This window comes from Phyllostomus hastatus, unplaced genomic scaffold (genome assembly GCF_019186645.2).
Source record: "Phyllostomus hastatus isolate PE091 unplaced genomic scaffold, TTU_PhHast_1.1 phas_scaffold_501, whole genome shotgun sequence".
NCBI classification, from domain to species: domain Eukaryota; kingdom Metazoa; phylum Chordata; class Mammalia; order Chiroptera; family Phyllostomidae; genus Phyllostomus; species Phyllostomus hastatus.
Window position 1 is genome coordinate 20,877,396 of NW_025334033.1, and position 19,882 is coordinate 20,897,277.

The following is a 19,882-nucleotide window of genomic DNA, read 5'->3' on the forward strand; positions in this document are numbered from 1 at the left end:
ACTGAAAAATTTCCTTCATTCATAAATATACCATTGAAAGTTCTGGTCTACTCAACAATCAAGAGCTGATTGATAACTATGAGCATCTTCCTGATACCAAGGAAACACGACTTTTATTTGTTATTATTTTAGTGAGGTTTTATCAGCTCATGTACAAGGGAAGCAGAAAATAAAAGTGAAATCAATTTAATAAATAAACTTCAAAATATAAATACAAAGTGCTTCAGAGAATAGTGAGATTATTTTAGGGAGATTTACATAAAGATTCAACATAAAGCTATTAGTTAAATATTATGTAGATGTGAACATCATTAGATAGTAAACTATTAAAGCTTCTTCAAATGTCTTAATTTGAATTGTCATTTGGAACCAAGTTTAAAATTCTTCTGAAGACAAATAGTGGGATTAATTTTTTGTTCTCATGTACTTTTTGTATTTTACATCTGAAGAAAAACTGGACAACATATAAAGAAACGAACAATTGGTGATTCCTATACTAATATTGTGATAGTACCTGTTTTTCAAAAAAAATATTTCCTACTGTTTTGCTTTCCCTAAAGAGAAGATACTTCCCTAAGGAAAAGAGATTTTACATGGAAATTTAATTTTGAGAGCGGCAGGAAGGGATATTTGCTGAGAGAGGGAGACAGAGAAAAATGCTTTGACCAGGGCCTCCTTGACTAACTACTCTAACATCAGACCCCAAACTTAAGTGAAACAAAACTCAAAACTAGAAACACATCACAATTGGTATTTCACTCTATAGACTAGTAAAATAACATAGCCACTTGAAATAATGGAACTTCCTTATCCTGCTTATTTTCTCCATCTCCACAGGGGCCTTACTTTATTTAGGCTTCTTTTCAGTCAGGCATGTGAAGTGAGGCTCCACAAGTACTGTAAATCTTCACCCAGAGCCAGAGGTCAAAGGGTTATCTGTGCTATGTGGTTTTAGGGTTTTCTTTACTCAAAGTTCTTTCTCTCTCTCTCTCTCTTTCTTTCTTTCCTTTTTTCTTTTTCAGCAAGAAAATAAAACGTATGCATATGAATCACAGCAAGCTAATTTAGGTACTAAAAAAGTTCCTGTTCTACACATGAAATGCTTTCTCAAGTAAACCACTGAATATCAACTTTTCAGGCGTTCTACAAAGAAACCAGATGCAACAGAGCCCCCTCTTCACCACCACTGTCTGCTAGGAAACTTGCCACACAGCTGTTAAAGCAGTAAAACAACTTCAAACCTACAAAAGTGATGGCCATGTAGACAAATGCATCAATTTCATTCCTGGAAAAAAACAACTCGGCTTTATCTAAAAAAAAAGTATCATTTTTGTTTACAAATTACAGCTCATTTACTAACAAGACAGATGTTTTTCACAGAGCTTTCTGTATTTTAGAGCCTTTCAAAAGGTAATGACTATTCAAGACTAAGAATATAAAAGTCCAGGAAACCATCAAAATTCTTTTCCCAATTATTTTTGGAGGGGTTGATATGGAAAATTGAACCTTATTATGTTTTTTAAAGATAGTGAAAAAATGTTTAAGAACATTTTTTCTTCCTTCTCTGTCTCCAAGTGATCTTTTTAAATGGGAAATAAAATTGTTAGGTGAAACAACCTACAGGATAACATTAATACAATTTTGATACTGTGCAATATACAGCATAAGAGTAAAAGGCATTTACTCTCTGAGGGGATGCTGTCATTTTAATGTTTTTTGCAATCCTATGAATTTAACATGCAGAAATGCAAATTAGAATAGTACTGCTATTACATTCAACTGGATTACAAAAAAAAAGTTACAAAAAGAGCTTTAAACATTAAAAAGTGTAAAATATCTTTAGGTATTTGCTACAAGATTCCAGTTGGAATTGGCCAACTTTATTTCTCTCATAATATAGTAGCAATGATTTGATTCCTTTTGCTTCTTTCTTATTTAAAATTCCTCTATCTTTTGCAGCAAGTAAAAGAAACTGCTAAATGTTTAGAATGGCACCAAATTAAAAATATAAATAAATACAAGGCCCTGGCCAGGTAGTTCAGTTGGTCAGAGCATCACCGAAATACCTGAAGTCATGGGTTCAATCTGGTCAGGGGACATGAAAGAATCAACCAATGAATTAATAAATAAGTGGAACAACAAATCAATCTTTCTCTTTCTCTCTCTCTAAAATCAATAAATAAAGAAAGAAGGGAGGGAGGGAATAAACATGGCCTTATCTATATGGAAAGAATTTTTGTTTCCTGAAGTCTACAAAGATGATCTTTAAAAGACTGCACGAAAAGTTACAACTCAAAAAATGATGATTTTTCAAGTTTTACATAAAGAAATTTCATTTATATTTGTTGGATGTGCTTATTTTCCTGAAAAATGACCCAATATCCTTTGTTTTACAATTATGCTGATGGTGGTTTCTTCTGCTCAAGCCTTTGTCAGTTCAGGTTCCTTTGAGGTAGCTAAGGCAGAAAAATGCCAGGGTCCCTTGGGGTAGGACAGCATCAGAGTGCAGTCTTAACTCTCAGCTTCTCTGCCTGCCTTCAATGACTGTCTCAGATCTTATGAAATCTAAGCCCATATATTAAGCTGCTATAGACATCCCTACTAGGACCCCAACCTTTCCAACCCAAAATGATCAAGGCTGAACCCAGTATCTCCAAGTTCTCCCAACCTGGTCTTACTTCTGAAAGCCCTACTCCAATTGAAGTACCACCTACCCAGAGCTCCTGACGTTCACTCCAACTTCTGCTGCTGCCTAATTATATTTACAAACAGCTAATAGTTATTGAGCACTTACTATGTACCAATGCACTGTGCTAAGGGTTCCATATGCACTAGCATATTTAATCCCTAACATCCTAGATTTACAACAAACAGATGTTCATGGTGGTGGGTAGAGAGCTAAGATTTGGCCATCTACTCTCAAAACCATCAGTCTTCTATTTTAAGTTTTAAATTTATATACACTAAATTTATATAATTTTTTTGGTACATAATTCTATTTGACAGATGTACAGATTTGTGTAACCACTATCAGGATACAGACCAATTGTATCACATCAAGAAACTGCCCGTGCTGCTCTTTTGTGGTTAAAAGCCTGCCCCCCACTCCAACCCATGGTAATCACTGATCAGTTCTCCATCCCCACAGTTTTGACTTTTTGAGCATGTCATATAAATGAAATCATTCAAATGTACCCTTTTCAGACTGGCCTCATTTACTCATCATAATGCCACTGCTATTCATTAAAACTTGTTGCAAGCAGCAATATAGTTAGTTCATTGCTTTTTACTGGTGAGAAGTATTTCAACTGTATGAATATACTGCAGTCTGTTTATCGACTCATCTATTGAAGGAAATATGTTGTTTCCAGTTTTGGGGGATTATGAATAGAGTTATATATTGTATACAGGTTCTTGTGTGAACATAACTTTTAATTTTTCTAGAATAAACATCTAGAATAGGATTGCTGGGTCACATGGTACAGGTATGTTTAACTTTGTATAAGTGGCTGTACCACTTTACATCCCTATAGCCATATGTAAGAGTTTGAGGTGCTTGCCCTGCCTGGTGTGCCAGTCTGCAAATCAAAGGGTTGCTGGTTTGATTTCTGGTCAGGGCACATGCCTGGGTTGCAGGCCAGATTCCCATTTGGGGATGTACGAGAGGCAACCAGCATATTGATGTTTCTCTCCCTCTCTTTCTCCCTCCCTTTCCTTCTTTCTAAAAATAAATAAAATCTTAAAAAAAAAAAAAAAGAGTTCCAGGTGCTCTACATCTATGTCAGCACTTGTTTTTGGCATTTAAACATTTTTAGTCATTCTAATATATATGCAGTGGTACCTTGTATTTTCAATTTTTAAATTTGCATTTCTCTAATGACTAATGATGTTGAGCATCTTTTCATATATCCCCTTAGGTATAATCACTGTATCTGAAGGCCTTCTATCAGACACATATATAATCAGTCAAGTTCTACTTATTCTAAGCCTAAAACAACTTCACATCTGCCTTATCTCCAATAAACTACTGTCTTAGCTTATACTCTCATCATCTTAGATTACAACCATCTTACTGATTTCTTATCTTCAGCAGCCCCCTATTTGGTCCACAGTCACTGCACTCTCTAAGCCTATCCTCTACGACACCATTGACAGTAATTTTTCTAAAGTAAGCTATGTCACTTTCTTGCTTAAAAACTTTTGATGGCTCCCCATTGCTTATATTATAGGACAAAGACCAAATAATTCATTATGGTACATATGGGGCTTATTTAACTCTATGGTTTTAGTCTCTACATCTCTTACCCATGCAACCCATAGCACGCCAATAATTCTATTGCTTTAATTTTTTTGCTTCTGTACATTTTAAGCTCCTGTGATTGGAATGATTTTCCTCCATTCTCTAAATAGGCAAACTACTGTTGATCATTCAACAAAATTAATTATTTATCTTTTGTGCTCCCAAAATACTCTGATTATACCTCAACTTTGTCTATAACTGCTTGATAAGTCCTTTGTGCTGAGCATAAGTTAAATATTTTGGAGGTAGACATGCCATCCTATGTTCATATTCCTTGTGTCCAACACAGGACCTGGTACAGAGTATGTGCAATCAATCAATACACAATATTTTTTAACTTAAGCAGCCCAAGTGTCCATCAGTAGATGAGTAGAGAGATAAAACAACGATGGGACATTTTCACAATGGAATACTACTCAGCCATAAAAAAAGAAGAAAATTTTACCCTTTGCAACAGTGTAGGTAGACTTGGAGAATATTATGCTAAGTGAAATAAGCTAGTCAAAGAAAGACAGATACCATATAGTTTTACTTATATGTGGAATCTAATGAATGAACTGAATTAACAAGCAAAATAGAAATAGACTCATCGATAGGGAGCAGGATGACAGCAATGGTGCATGGGGGTTCAGGGATGGACGGACTGAGCAAAAAGGAAAAAGGTCTCATGCACATGGATGATTTTTTAAATTTTTATTTACTGATATTTAGAGAGAGGGGAAGAAAGAGAGAAACTGATTTGTTATTCTACTTATTTATGCATTCACTGGTTGCTTTGTGTTTTTGATCTGACCAGGGATCCAACCCATAACCTTGGCAAATTGGGACACTGCTCTGACCAACTTATTCAGCCAGGGCAGAATAAGCTCTTTTCTGAAGTAATCTCTATTTATTATTTGTATACATGGAAACTGTCACGTACAGAACTGTAGCAAATTTGGAGTATAGACTTTTATAACAGCTCTGAACTATAAAGTGAAAAAGAAAGTTTATAAAAACCTCCTCTTTCAGAGATGAAACAGTTCAGTTCTTCACATCTTTCTTTTCCACATTATGTTCTACATGCTGAAACAAACATTTAATTTGGTCACTTGTTTGCTTAAAATCATTTAATGGCTTCACACTGCCCTTAATATAAGGACCAAATTCCTTGACTAGACTTACCAGGTGCTTATAACCTGGTCTTTTGTGGTCTCTCTGGCTTCACTCTCTGGTCACAATAATGACATAGTTAACTTCAATTCCTACAGATCATGGTCCCCCTCACCTCCTGGCCATCCCATGTGAATTTCACCATTCCCTCTTTGTAGAGATAAATTTACTCTGAGGTTACGAAGCTTAAATTTCAAGACCTTACACCTACAGTGTGTGAGGTCTGTCCATAAAGTATCCAGCCACGCAATAAGAAAAATATGGACATTACTGAATAATATTCAAGATACAAGAAACACTGTACATAGGACAATGACACCTCAGTCCCCTTCAAAGTAGGCACCTACTTCATAGAACCTCACATAGTTCTCCTGGTGTCTCTTCCACTGTTCAAAACACTCTGTAAAATCCTTTGTTGGAATCTCCATCACCTACCCCATTGTATTTTCCTGAATTTCATCAATGGTCTGAAATCTCTTTCCTTTCAAAGGTGATTTTAGTTTTGGGAAAAACCAAAAATCACATGGCCCAAAATCTGGGCTATAGAGGGGTTGAGTCACCTGGGTGATTTGATGTTTTGCCAAAAAACTCTGCACAAGATGTGATGCATGAGTCAGCACATTGTCATGATGAAGCTGCCAATCACCAGTTGCCCCATAGGTGCAATGGGTTTTAGCATCTCTCAACCAATGAAGAACACTGAGGTAGTACTCCTTATCAACTGTTTGGCCTACAGGGACATATTCATGATGGACAACACCTTCCCAAACAAAAAACACAGCTAATATATTCTTGATCTTGCTGAGACTCTGCTGTACCTTCTTTGAGTGTGGAGAACCAGGTGACTTCCATTGGGATGACTGGGCCTTCATTTCGGGATCCTAGCTGTGGACCCACAATTCTTGAGGAAACCTGGTTCACTGGCAACAGTCTGAATCAAGTCATTAGCAACTGCAGCACAATGTTCTTTCTGGTCTGGTAACAGGAGCTGCCAAACAAATTTTGCCATGACAAGTTTCACGCCAAGATCCTGCGTCAAGCCCTGGCTGGCGTAGCTCAGTGGATTGAGCTCGGGCTGGGAACCAAAATGTCCCAGGTTCGATTCCCAGCCAGGGTACATTCCTGGGTTGCAGGCCATAACCCCCAGCAACCGCACATTGATGTCTCTCTCTCTCTCTCTCTCTCTCTCTCTCCCCCTCTTCCCTCCCTAAAAACAAATAAAAATTAAAAAAAAAAAAGATCCTGCGTCAAAATCTTGAACACAGTAGTTTTTGGAATCCCCAGATCAGCTTCTAGCTCTCGCACTGTCAGTTGCCAATCTTTGTTGAGTGCAGCTGTCCACGTTCAACATTCTCAGGTGTTTTGCTTGTTGCTGGACTTCCAGAGTGTGGACCACTTTGAACAAAGTCTCGACCCTCTTTGAAGCATTTGTACCACACTTTTATTTGCGCTGCACTCATTGCATCATCTCCCAAAGTTTTCTGAATCATCCAAATAGTTTCCAGGGAGGAATATTCAGACTTAACACAAATTTGATGCAGACTTGTTGCTCTTCTCGCTCAGTCATTTTGAATGTGACATTGAGTACATATACTCACTCAATAGCATCTACTGTCCCCAATGACTAGGTACAGTGAAGTTGTCATCATTTGATCTTGTATTTCAGTTCACTCTCTTTGGCTGCCAGGTTACATTGATGTCGTGCAAACTGTTCTTGTTATATTAACAATGGGTGGATTTTTTATTGTATAGTATTTTACTTGATTAGGCCCCATATAACCTGTATCTGCTCCTGCCATTGTGCTGGTTAATCCTATTCTTCCTTTAGATCTCAACATAAATGTTACCTCTTCCTGGAAGGCATCCCAATTCCAGCCCTGAAATAGGTCAGATGCTCTGCCAAGAGCAATAACAGCTATCTGATGTCTACTAGTCAAGAGTTCATCAGACTTTATTTTAATTGCTTAATTAATTACTGGTCTTCCTGTTGTAACTTCTCCAAATGCAATGACCATGCCTACATTGAATATGGCTGCCCTATTTTAGGAACTACAACATAGTAAGCTTGACAAATATGTGAGAATAAAAAAGTCAATTTGTAAATGAGCACTCAGTGGTAAACAAAATATAAAGACAAAGGACCCAAACTGGAAGATGATATCTGAGAGCCTATGATTCATTTACTTCCTGGATGTTTGGGGAAGAAATACACTGACTGAATGATGATACCCAGGAAAGGCCTTTTCCCCCCATATGAAAACTGAGAAGTATGGAAAATATGACTAGAAACAAGATAAACAATAAAATGTGCAATAAAAGTAGAACTAAAGAGAGCCTCAGTGACCCTGGCTGGCATAGCTCAGTGGATTGAGCGCGGGCTGCGAGCCAAAGTATCGAGGTTCGATTCCCAGTCAGGGTACATGCCTGCGTTGCAGGCCATGGCCCCCAGCAACCGCACATTGATGTTTCTCTCTCTATCTCTTTCTCCCTCACTTCCCTCTCTAAAAATAAATAAATAAAATCTTAAAAAAAAAAAAAAAAAGAGAGCCTCAGTGTTAACAATAATTAAGCACTATAGCTGGCTTGATAAGAAAGTCAGCAATATAGGAACCTAAAAGACACCAAAAACAATTTTCTGGAAGATTTCCAACATGAATAACAAACTAAAGCTAAAAGTAATTAACTTATAAAGAGTTAATGCTGGATACTTAGGGAAAATATTATTAAGTAATATAGACCAGTGTTCCCAAAACTTAAACGTATGTATTAATCATCAATGAATCCTAGCAAAACGGACATTCTGATTCAGGAGTTTTGGGGAGGAGACAGGGAAGCCTGAAATTCAGCATTTCAATAAACTTCCAGATTATGCTGCTGATCCTGAGACCAAATTCCGAAGAGCAAGCATGATAAAATCTACATCTAGAATTGGAAAACTTAAGTAATATGGCCTACTGCCTTTGGGTCAGCCTACTAACTAAAAATGGTATATGTAAACATACATGCATGCATACACATACATAGTTGTTCATATGGAAAATAATACAATAATAAAAAATATAAGAATAAACTGTTTTGTGTACTCACAACTATAGACCTACTTTTGCCCCATCCTGTATGTGTATGTATACATGTTTGTATGTGCACATATGTATGTGTATATGTGTGCATATATAAAAAATGAAATAGTACTCAGCAATAAAAAAAAGAATGAAATCTTGCAATTTGTGACAATATGGATAGACCTACAGGGTATTATACTAAGTGAAATAAGTCAGACCAAATGACAAATACTGTATGGTTACACTTATATGTGGAATATAACAAAATAAAACAAAGAAAACAAAACAAAACAGACTCAGAAACTGAGATCAAATTGATAGCGTTTGTATTTTTAAATAGGAAAAATTTTTGAAATAATATTTTGTGATCCATCAAAATTATATGAAACTCAAATTCCCATGTCCATAAATAAAGTTTTATTCGAACTTATCTAATACCCATGCATTTATATATCTCATATGGCTGCTTCTGTGCTGAGAAGCAGAGCTGAATACCTGTGGCAGAGACCATATGACTCACCCTATTAGTGTACTTGGGCTGCCATAACAAAATACTACCAAGTAGGGGGCAGAATTCAACAACAGAAATTAATTCTCACAGGTTTTAGAGCTGGGAAGTCCAAGATCAAAGTCTGACAGGGTTTAGTTTCTGTTGAGAACTATCTTCCTGGCTTGTACACAGCCTCCTCCTCATTGTGTGGACAAAGAACTTTCTATGTACAGTCACATTAAACGTTACAGTACATAACCTTTCATTAAACATGAATTTAGTGGGCTCATAAACATTCACTTCATATCACCCACAAAGCCTAAAATATTTACTATCTGGCCCATTATAAGACAGTTTGCCTAACCCTTGTTATAGACTCATGATTCTCAAAAGTGGGCAGAATGCAAAAATTTCAGGACCCACCATGACCTACTGAATTAATATCTGCATTTTAACAAGATCCCTCAGTAGTTCATACACATATTATAGCTCAAGAAGTACTGGTTTAGCTCAAGAAGTACTGGTTTCCAAATTTAGTGATCATGGTAAATAATATGAAAAAAGTTTTTAAAAAATACAGATTTCTAGGCTCCACCCTGAGTGGAAGACAATTTTTAAAAACAGCTACAACAGCTAACCTTTATTGAGGACTTACAATACAATTTGCCAGGCACTGTGCTAACCTTTATGTTCATGATTTCATTTAATCCTCCTAACATTCTAATTTATTTATCAAGAAAAAGAATGTAAGGAAAACTAACCAAATGATGCATTTTAACTTTTGGATAGTTCTTACAGTTTTATCAATCTGCAAACATTTTGTGTTTAAATAGAGGTGGCTGTAAACTGGCAAATGATAACCTTTTTTATGATCTTAATGTAACAGCATTTTTTAAGTAACAGGTTTTTCAATTTTTCAAGTACTGAGGTTCTAAAGTTTGAGATGAATATCAATCATATTTGGTATTTTCAGGTACTACACAGAATGAAATATTTTAAAAAATTCTGTCTTCTTGATAAATTAAGAAAAAATAGTTGAGTATTCACTCAAGACTGTGTTGAGGTTTCAACATGTTTTGGCTTAATAACAGATTAAACACCACACTAGAAAGAGTAACTTAAAAAATATTTCATAGAGAAGTGAAATATAATACATTTTAGAAATGTTCCCTTTGTTATAATTTGTGCTCACACTTTGTCAGTGTTATGCCCTACCTAGTTGTTTCTAAAATTATTCCTCTAAAAAGTATATTAACTTCAATTAAATGAATTTATTTTGCAAACCTCTGAGAGGAAAAGAGTAAGAGAGTGCAATCAGGTACTGTTCAAAGAAACTATTTCTACTAAAACTAGAAATTAACTGTTAACTGTAGTAAAGCACAGGAAGAATCAAAGACAGGCAAAAATGTGAAATATGTTCTCAAAGATCTAGCCTGTGGTAAATAACACCTATACTATTAATGGAATTTTTACATCAATCCTAAAAGTGACCTATTAACAAATAAATGCAAAGTGATCTCACAGAAACCAATGCTGCTTCATAACATCAAAGCTAATCTGGACAGAAAACTTAATGATGTCCATGATGTAGATTATATGTTACTTTAGAATAGGAGAGACAGAAAAGAACAGAACAGAATAACACTGGCATCTATAATGATATTTGAGATGATAGTTGATATTAAGGCACCAGTTTATCTGAAGTGAATTTATAAGCTGAAAGTCAAGTATGGAAAGGTTATACATTTCTACCTATAGATCTTCTCAGTATTACTGAAGGCTTCCTTGTATGAGAGAAATTAGGGAATGCAGTCTATGAAAAGACTGTGTGTGGCTTACCTTAATATATGACTTCCATATTTCATATAACGAATGATTCTAATTCTCCTCAAAACAAACTCACTGTTTTAGGAAGGTCCACAACAAGCCCTCTCCAATAAAACTAGTTTCTTCTTTGTCACAAAGTATGTTCTGCCTTGACTAAAGAAGAGATTACAACTCCCTCCACCTGTATCAATTTGGTTCATCTATATTTCTTGATTTTCTTTCTTGAGATGTGATCACATGACCAAATCCTATTCTATTATGGTAAAAGATAACACCCATAAATCTGACTTAATTTTATCATGCTTCCATACAAACTGGCAGAGGGACTCTAAAGAGTTACATTATTAATCAGGGACAGTTTTTGTTTTTGTTTTTACTTCTCTCAGCACAAACTGGAAGTTACAACTTTGAATTTCTCAAAAAAAAAGAAAAGATATCTGTGAATTTTGAAGGTATGCAAATTAGTTACAAACATTACTAATGATTTTAAATATTTTGGATCTTTATAACTGGTGTTAAATCTCATGCTCACTAATCATGCTTGCTGTGAACTTTAATAGCACATGTTCTTTGGCAAAAAAGAAGCCAAAAATTATCGAATATCAGTGTCCTAAAGGCTAAACTAACAATAGTACCATCTAAATAATCTCTCCCTTTTTGCTCTATTATATAAATACTGAAATTAAGTTTCTGACAGTCATCTCATGAAAATAATCCCTCTGAAATTAGAACTCTAACTTCAGAATTTAAAGCCAATTTCTGAAATAACGAAAAAGGGAACAAATTCTTTCAAACAGTCTATTATAAGGGACCACAAGTGTTTTATTAATTTTGCTTTCTGTTTATTGTGATTAAAAACAACCATTTTAAAAACTACCTAAAACTGGGCTAAACATTGAAAGTGCCAAGAAAAAAAAAACGAAGGGAAAATAATCACTACAAAGATGCAAAATCTTGAAGAAAACTTCAAACCACCATTTAAAACAAATCACAGAAACATTAAATCGCAAGCTTAATGCTTTTTCCCATTCCCCAAAAGTCAACCACTTCTAATTAAAATCAAATTGTATATTTTTAAATCATTAAACTAGAATAAACTAGCAATATCAAAATATTTCCATTGCTCTGCCAATATTTATATTATACTAATAAAGATATGAGGATCTTTAAAAACAAAAACATTCTACATCTCAGAGAACAAAGCTTTGAGGGTTTAGAGTAAAATGTTCTAAAATAACTTTCCTTATATGTGTAATTAAATTTTGTTAATCAGAAATTTTGGAGAAAAGTAAACAAGTCAGTCTACTTAATTTATTTTGGTCTAATCCTTCTTGTTTTAAACAGAGGTCATATCTGCTACATCTTTTTATCTGGTACTATAGTGACTTACTTAGAAAAATAAAAAAAATCCTTGTTACATAAGTGAAAAATATAAATTTATTCATCTTTTTCTTTCAGAAACAAAGAACTGTATATATTAACAATAAGAATGTGTTCCAATAACATACAGTTTTACTGAAAATTTAATTACCAAAAGTGGAAAGAAAAGAATGTGTACTAGGGCTTCAGAAAAGGGATTAGCATGAAAATGAAATTTTGAGACATCAGTTTGCTATTCAAATTGACACTGAATCAGCAAACAGAAGCATTAAAATTTCATTTCCAAGCCCACTTAATAAATCTAGTTCCAGTTAGAGTATCTTTAATGTGGAAAAACTCAGTAAAAGCAACTATTCACCATGCAAAACACAGATAGGGTTCCCTTAACCTACTGCCCTCTAGACACATCACTCTCTGTTAAACAGGCAGCTACTGCCAGATGCTCTCACTAAAACTGGTCACAGATGGTCAGTTGTCCAGTTAACAGAACACACTGCCCTCCCAACAGCCAAAAGTAAGAAGGAAAGGAGTGAGAGCTGTTAACACTTGCTTGCTTAGTGAATTAAACCCACTCACTTGCTCTAAGCTTGGCTAAGCCACAACAGTGACTTTCTAGAGAAGCAAGAGTAGGCCCTAGGGCTCGCAAGATTAAAAGAGATCCTGAAGGTGGTCTAGTGAACAGCTGTCTGGTGCTTGAATCCACACAACTGCATCCCCCTAGTCAGCCACTGTGGTCATGACTTCTGCAGCTCCTGGGCTGCAGAATCTAGTGTCCAACAAGAAAGCCCTACAGCTGGGACAGAGTCCTCGGTTATCCTGCATTGCAGTGAGTCCAACCACTCAGTCTAATTCCGCAGTCAGGAAATACGGAGCTATTTTAATACACAGGGTATACTGACTAATAAAATCATTTCCTAGTTTATACATTATAAAAAGATTTTAAGCTGAATTACCCCAAATGGCATACATAAAAGATTTTACAACACAAAAGGTATTACAACATAGGCAGTATATATGTGATTTAATTTTAAAACACACAAGGAAATTAAGGTTTACAGTATTCAAAGCTACTATTTAGAGATTTCTTAAAAATTTCAACAAAGGTCATCCTTACTTCTCTTCTCCCAGCCAAACCCTAGGGGACCAGAGCAAAATGCAAGGACCATGTTCTAATGCAAACTGATAGACTGACTACCATAGCCCTGGTGGCTTCAGCTGCAAAGTGTCTCTCAGATGTTAGCTGTCCTTTCAAAATTCAAGGTCCAGCAAGAAGCTATTGGCTGGCATCTTGACTTAGCTGTTAGACTTTAATATGGAAATAATGCTAAAAAATACAAGGACTCAGTACCTGATAATACAAAAAAATGCTGTCAGTGCAGCTAAAAATGCAGAGCCAGTGTTCAGTTTGGATGTAAATAATTCTGATTTGAAGGCTGGTGTAATTAATGGCTTTGGCTAACCTTCAGATTTAGCATCATGATGATTACTTGGTAATGCTTAAGGTAATTCACATTTTGGCCCAGAAGCATCTGACACAGAATGCAGTTGCCAAAGCAAATAAAAAACCCAACCAACCAAACAAACAAACAAAGGGATTACCTGTTGCTTTAGCCAAGTGTATTCTTGGTTTTAACACAGGGGATGCAGTTCTTAATGAAGCTGCTCAAATTCTGTGATTGTTGCATACAGAAAAGCTCAGAAAGCCACAGACAAAATTTAATGAAGTCATAGTAGCTGTTCAGGCAATTGTTGCCAATTCAAAGACAGATCACAGTCTGGGGAAAGTTGGAAGATAAACATTTTAGGATTTCATTCTCTCACTTACTTAGTACAACTGGGAACCATGTATGCCCTGGTATTTTAACAGGGGAAAACTGTAATGGTGGGAACTGTAACCCACTCCCACCATTCTTTTTTTTTTTTTAATTGTTGTTCAAGAACAGTTTTCTGTCCTTTACTCCAATCCCAGCCCACCCCCCGCCCCCACAGTTTTTGTCCATGTGTCCTTTATATTTGTTCCTGTAAACCCTTCCCATTCTCCCCTGAAAGTCCCCTGAAATTCCCTCCCCTCTCCCCTCTGGTCTCTGTCAGCCTGTTCTCTATTCCCACCATTCTTTTGACATTGTTTCTGTCAATGCTAAGTCTGACTACGTGGCTTATAGATGAAAAGCATGTTTGTATAAGAATTTTTGAAACTAGTTAAAAAGATACAGACCCCAAACTTCAAGCATCTCAGCTCCAGGAGATTTGCGGACTTTCAATCATGGAGCCAGGATGACTTGAAGCTGGGATGATATGAAGAAAGGATGACTAAACTAGGATGATGCACACCGGACCATCACCTGCCTTACTGGAATGGACTGTGCCAGTCTGCAGAGAGAGAACTTTGTAACCCTCTCCCTTGATCTCTCTGCTCTGTTCCCTTCTTCCTCCTTATAAAACACCTCCGCCTCCAACAAGAGGTGGCAATAGGCTTTGTGATGTGAGTCCCCCATCTTCCAGATGGCTGGCATCTGCAAAAGAAACACTTTCCTTTACATCAGCACCTGCCTCTTGGGTACTGGCTTTCATAGTAGGGCAGGGGGGCAACCAGGCCTGTTTTGGGTTACAGTAGGTGCTTCAAAATCAAACATCACATTTTCAAGGGAAGAATCCCAGAAATTAACTATGTTATAGAGATTTACTGCCATTGCTTTTTCTTTAAAGTTCAGGAAGTGGGTGCGGGAGATCAATGGGTCATCTTCTTTATATGTGTGCATCTATAGAGAAGTTTTAAATTTTAAAGAATTATTTTTCATCACTAAAGTTTTTATTTTATTTTATTTTAATCATTGTTCAAGTACAGTTTTCTCCCTTTTACTCCCATTCCAGCCCGCCCACCCATTCCTCCCCACTTCCCTCCCATTACCACCCTCCCCCTAGTTTTTGTCCATGTGTCCTTTAAATTTGTTCCTGTAAACCCTTCCCTTTTTCCCCTGAAACTCCCTCTTCTCTCCCCTCTGGTCACTGTCAGCCTGTCCTCTATTTCAGTGTCTTTGACTATATTTTGCTTGTTTCTTTGTTTTGTTGTTTAGGTTCCTGTTAAAGGTGAGATCATATGGTATTTGTCTTTCACTGCCTGGCTTATTTCACTTAGCATAATGCTTTCCAGCTCCAACCATGCTGTTGCAAAGGGTAGGAGCTCCTTCTTTCTTTCTGCTGCATAGAATTCCATTGTGTAAATGTACCATAGTTTTTTGATCCATTCATTTACTCATGGGCATCTAGGTTGCTTCCAGCACTTAGTTATTGTAAATTGTGCTGCTATGAACAATGGGGTGCAAAGGTTCTTTTGGATTGGTGTTTTAGGGTTCTTAGGATATAGTCCCAGCAGTGGAATTGCTGGGTCAAAAGGCAGATCCATTTTTAGTTTTCTTAGTGGTTGCAGTGGCTGCAGTCCCACCAACAGTGCACTAGGGTCCCCTTTTCTCCACAACCTCTCCAACACTTGTTGTTTGTTGCTTTGTTTATGATGGCCATTCTGACCGGTGTAAAGTGGTATCTCATTGTGGTTTTAATTTGCATCTCTCTGAGAGATAGTGATATTGAACATCGTTTCATGTGTCTTTGGATCCTCTGTATGTCCTCCTTGGAGAACTGTCTGTTCAAGTCCTTTGCCCATTTTTTAATTGGGGTTCTTGTCTTCTTAGAGTGTAGTCGTGTAAGTTCTTTATATATTTTGGAGATGCAACCCTTGTCTGAAATATCATGGGCAAATATGTTTTCCCATACAGTTGGTTCTCTTTTAATTTTGATACTGTTTTCTTTAGCTGTACAGAAGCTTTTTATTTTGATGAGGTCCCAATTGTTTATTCTTTCCTTTATGTCCCTTGCTCTAGGGGACATGTCAGTAAAAAAGTTTCTGCGTGAAATATCTGAGATTTTCCTACCTATGTTCTCCTCTAGGACTTTAATGGTGTCACGGTTTATATTTAAGTCTTTTATCCACCTTGAATTTATTTTTGTATAAGGTGTAAGTTGGTGCTTGAGTTTCATTTTTTTGCATGTAGCTGTCCTGTTCTCCCAACACCATTTGTTGAAGAGGCTATTTTTACTCCATTTTATGTTGCTGCCTCCTCTGTCAAATATTAATTGACTGTAGAGACTTGGGTTTATTTCTGGGCTCTCTGTTCTGTTCCATTGGTTCATGTGCCTGTTTTTATGCCAGTACCAGGCTGTTTTGATTACAGTGGCCTTATAGTATAGCTTCGTGTCAGGTATTGTGATCCCTCCTACTTTACTCTTCTTTCTCAAAATTGCAGCAGCTATTCGGGATCATTTATGGTTCCATATAAATTTTTGAAGTGTTTGTTCTATGTCTGTGAAATAAGCCATTAGTACTGTAATAGGTATTGCATTGAATGTGTAAATTGCTTTGGGTAGTATGGACATTTTGATGATATTAATTCTTCCAATCCATGAACACGGTATATGTTTCCATTTGTTTGTGTCTTCCTTGATTTCTTTCCTCAGTGTTATGTAGTTTTCTGAATACAGGTCTTCTACCTCCTTGGTTAGGTTTATTCTTAGGTATTTTATTTTTCTTTTTGCTATTTCAAATGGGATTTTTTTTCATCATCACCAAAGTTTTAACTGCTTTTTAATCTCGCCACAAGCAGAGCATCAGTTTTTCTAATTATTCGCTTCTTTAGATTAAACTACCTGTATATTCAAGAAGAGTGCTCTATGAAGCTGATTTTTGTATCTTCAACATATTTATATTTCCTTAACAGTGAGTTTGATGTATGATTTTTCATGAACAATTGTCTCAAATCCTGTTTCTTACTTGATACTGAGTACAGTCTTCTTACTAAATTATATGCATATGGAAAGGGAGAACACATTGAGAAGCCAGGGCTAGAAATACATGTAGCTAACTTTGGTGACAGTAGGTTAGGCAACATCATTTCAGTATCAATGGTCACCCTGGAGCATATGTAATTTCTTGTCATTTATAAAGCTGTGTGACAGACATCAGTAGCGAAACTTATTTAACCAAAAACAGATTAAATTAAAATAGGACAAATAGAATTAGAATCAAAATGCCATCTGGAAAACTGCTGTAAAGAGCCTGAGGATGAGGTTCCAATTACCTGCATCTGAAAAGATTCCCCCCACTGCTTCTCACTGAGTGGGGAATCACATCTAATGCTGCTCTCACAGCCTGTGCTACCATGAGGTACTGTGAGGCCTGTGCTACAGGGAAGGAAATGGACGGCTCATTTCGGGACCACTGTGCCTCTTCCTTCCTGCACACGAAGTGGCAGTCTGTGACAGGGAAAGCTAGCCTGCACTGTGAAATCAAGTATGCGAAGAAGGTGCCATTACAATTTAGTGGGAATTTGTTAATCACAATTAGAACTGTGACAAACAGCTAAGTGTGCATTTTATATCTTAAGTGTGTATATGTTTACAACTCATATATTTATTATAGAATGTACATGTCTTTACTTTCTACTAAACATGCTATACATCATGAAATTATTTTACCCAGCAAAGATAAGATGAACATGGAATAAAAGTGTCTTTCAGAACTCTGCTGAGTGCAATCACAAAGTTGGTGCTTCTTCTCTAGTGGTTCTAGGTTAGAGCTACATAAAATAAACATTTACAGTCACATAGGTCATATATAAGAGTATGATTTTCTGCATAATTTATGCATATTTTTATACATGTAAAATAATACCTACATAGCACACTCGGGTAATTTTTAAGTTAAAATTAATTATTGTGTATTTTCTGATCCTTTGGTAATATTCCTCTTTTATACTCATATTCCACATCCACCACACACCCACAACAACTAATCATGACCTCACTCTACCAGAAGTGAACTCTGGAAAGAAAAGCAGGTGCCCAGAGGTGGGAAAAGATATGAAGATACCACAGTTTTCTAATGTTTTGCCAGTTCACTCACAATGGTGAGTCAAAGACCAGTCACTGACTTAAGCAGCAGGATACACACAATGATGTAGTAAAGCCAATTCTTTTTTCTTTTTATCATTTATCAGTCCCACTGGCTTATATCCAGTAACTTTTCTCCCAGTTGGTTAGAGAAGAAGGAAAAAAGAAACAGCGCAGCACAGACTCACTCACCTAAACCACTGAGCGTGTGGAGAAGGTCACCGGTGTCTAAGAGGATGGGTCCATTCTCCTGCTGCCCTTCCTCTTTGTAGTACAGCTTATAGCCCTGGATGTCTGCTGTGTCCTCAGCATCCTGCTGCCATCTCACAGAAATGGTGGTACAGTTCAGAGGCTCCAAATGTAACTCTGGAGACTTAGGGGCTAGAAAAATTCACCAGAAATATATGTATAAAAAACCCTTAAGTCACATGAAAACACAGGAAAACAGATATCTCAGATCTCAAGCCAACCATTGCAAAAAAAATCAAATCCAACAATTATACTTTAACTTTCAATTTCACAATGATATTAAAGTTTGAGACAGAAATATATAAAATACTACGTAAAAGACTAAGGCATTTAAGAACAAAATAATGTCTATATTTGTGTATTTTTAAGAGACAATAAGTACTTTCTAATTTTGACCATCCAATATTCCTCTGTGATAGACAGAACAGGCATTATTAATAAATCAACTAACAACAACAAAACCAGTCAGGTTACATTCCACACTAGTAAAAGAGGAAGGTCAAAACTTCTTAGTCTTACGGTCTTTCTAGTAAACTGATGTTTTAAAAAATATATAGCAATAATATTAATTAGACATCTCTTTCTCTCTCTCATTCATATATATGTATATATCTTTTGATAATTCAGTCTGATTTGAGTGGATCTTTCCATGGAAGATTTGCTAAGCAAACAAATATTGCAACCAGGAATTTTACACACTAATGAGTTTGATGCAAAAAGGACTATTCTATACAAAGTTTAAATTTTTTCCTATTAAGTCCATGTTCGATTGGATCCTTTTACTCATAAAATAAAATTTAAAATATAAATGTAGCCCTGGCTGGCGTGGCTCAGTGGATTGAGTGCAGGCTGTGAACCAAAGCATCGCAGGTTCGATTCCCAGCCAGGGCACATGCCTGGGTTGCAGACCATGGCCCCCAGCAACCTCACATTGATGTTTCCTCTCTCTCTCTCTTTCTCCCTCCCTTCTCTCTCTAAAAATAAATAAATAAAATCTTAAAAATATAGATATATAAATGCAACTTAGATAAGAAAAAGTATCTAAAACGTAAATACAGTGTTATTCTTCCTCAGTCATCTTTAGAAATTTACCTTGTACGCTTGTAGCTTTGGGTGTCCTATGTGAAGTCCATACTGACGACTCTCCCAGCCCCACTCTGGTGGCAGCAGTAATCCGCACCAGGTAGACACTATCAGATTTCAGGCCTTTCAAAAGATACTCATGTGTGTTTCCTGGGAGCTCCAGAACTTGGATGGAGTTCTCAGTGCTTAGGCGGAAGGACAGACGATAGAGCACCACTTGGCCCCTCCGATATTTGGCTGGGATTGGCAGCCAGGAGATGAGGATATCAGTGGGACTGCGACTTGTCAAACTAATTTCAGGAGGTCTCAGAGGAACTGGTCATATAAGAAAACAGATTGCTTATAAATATTTAGAGTCAAAATTGTCAATCAGCAAACCAATATTGACTGAATTTT

General features: G+C 36.4%; 1 protein-coding gene across 1 annotated transcript in view; it reads right to left on the reverse strand.

Moving 5' to 3' along the window:
• The window catches only part of PRTG (protogenin), a 119,785-nt gene that overhangs the window by 38,828 nt on the left and 61,075 nt on the right, over nt 1-19,882 (reverse strand). The window contains exons 10-11 of the mRNA XM_045823465.1: nt 19,496-19,801; nt 18,347-18,535 (exon numbers count right to left, since the gene is read on the reverse strand). Of these exons, the coding sequence (XP_045679421.1) occupies nt 18,347-18,535; nt 19,496-19,801 (495 nt within the window). The remainder of the gene's footprint in view (nt 1-18,346; nt 18,536-19,495; nt 19,802-19,882) is intronic.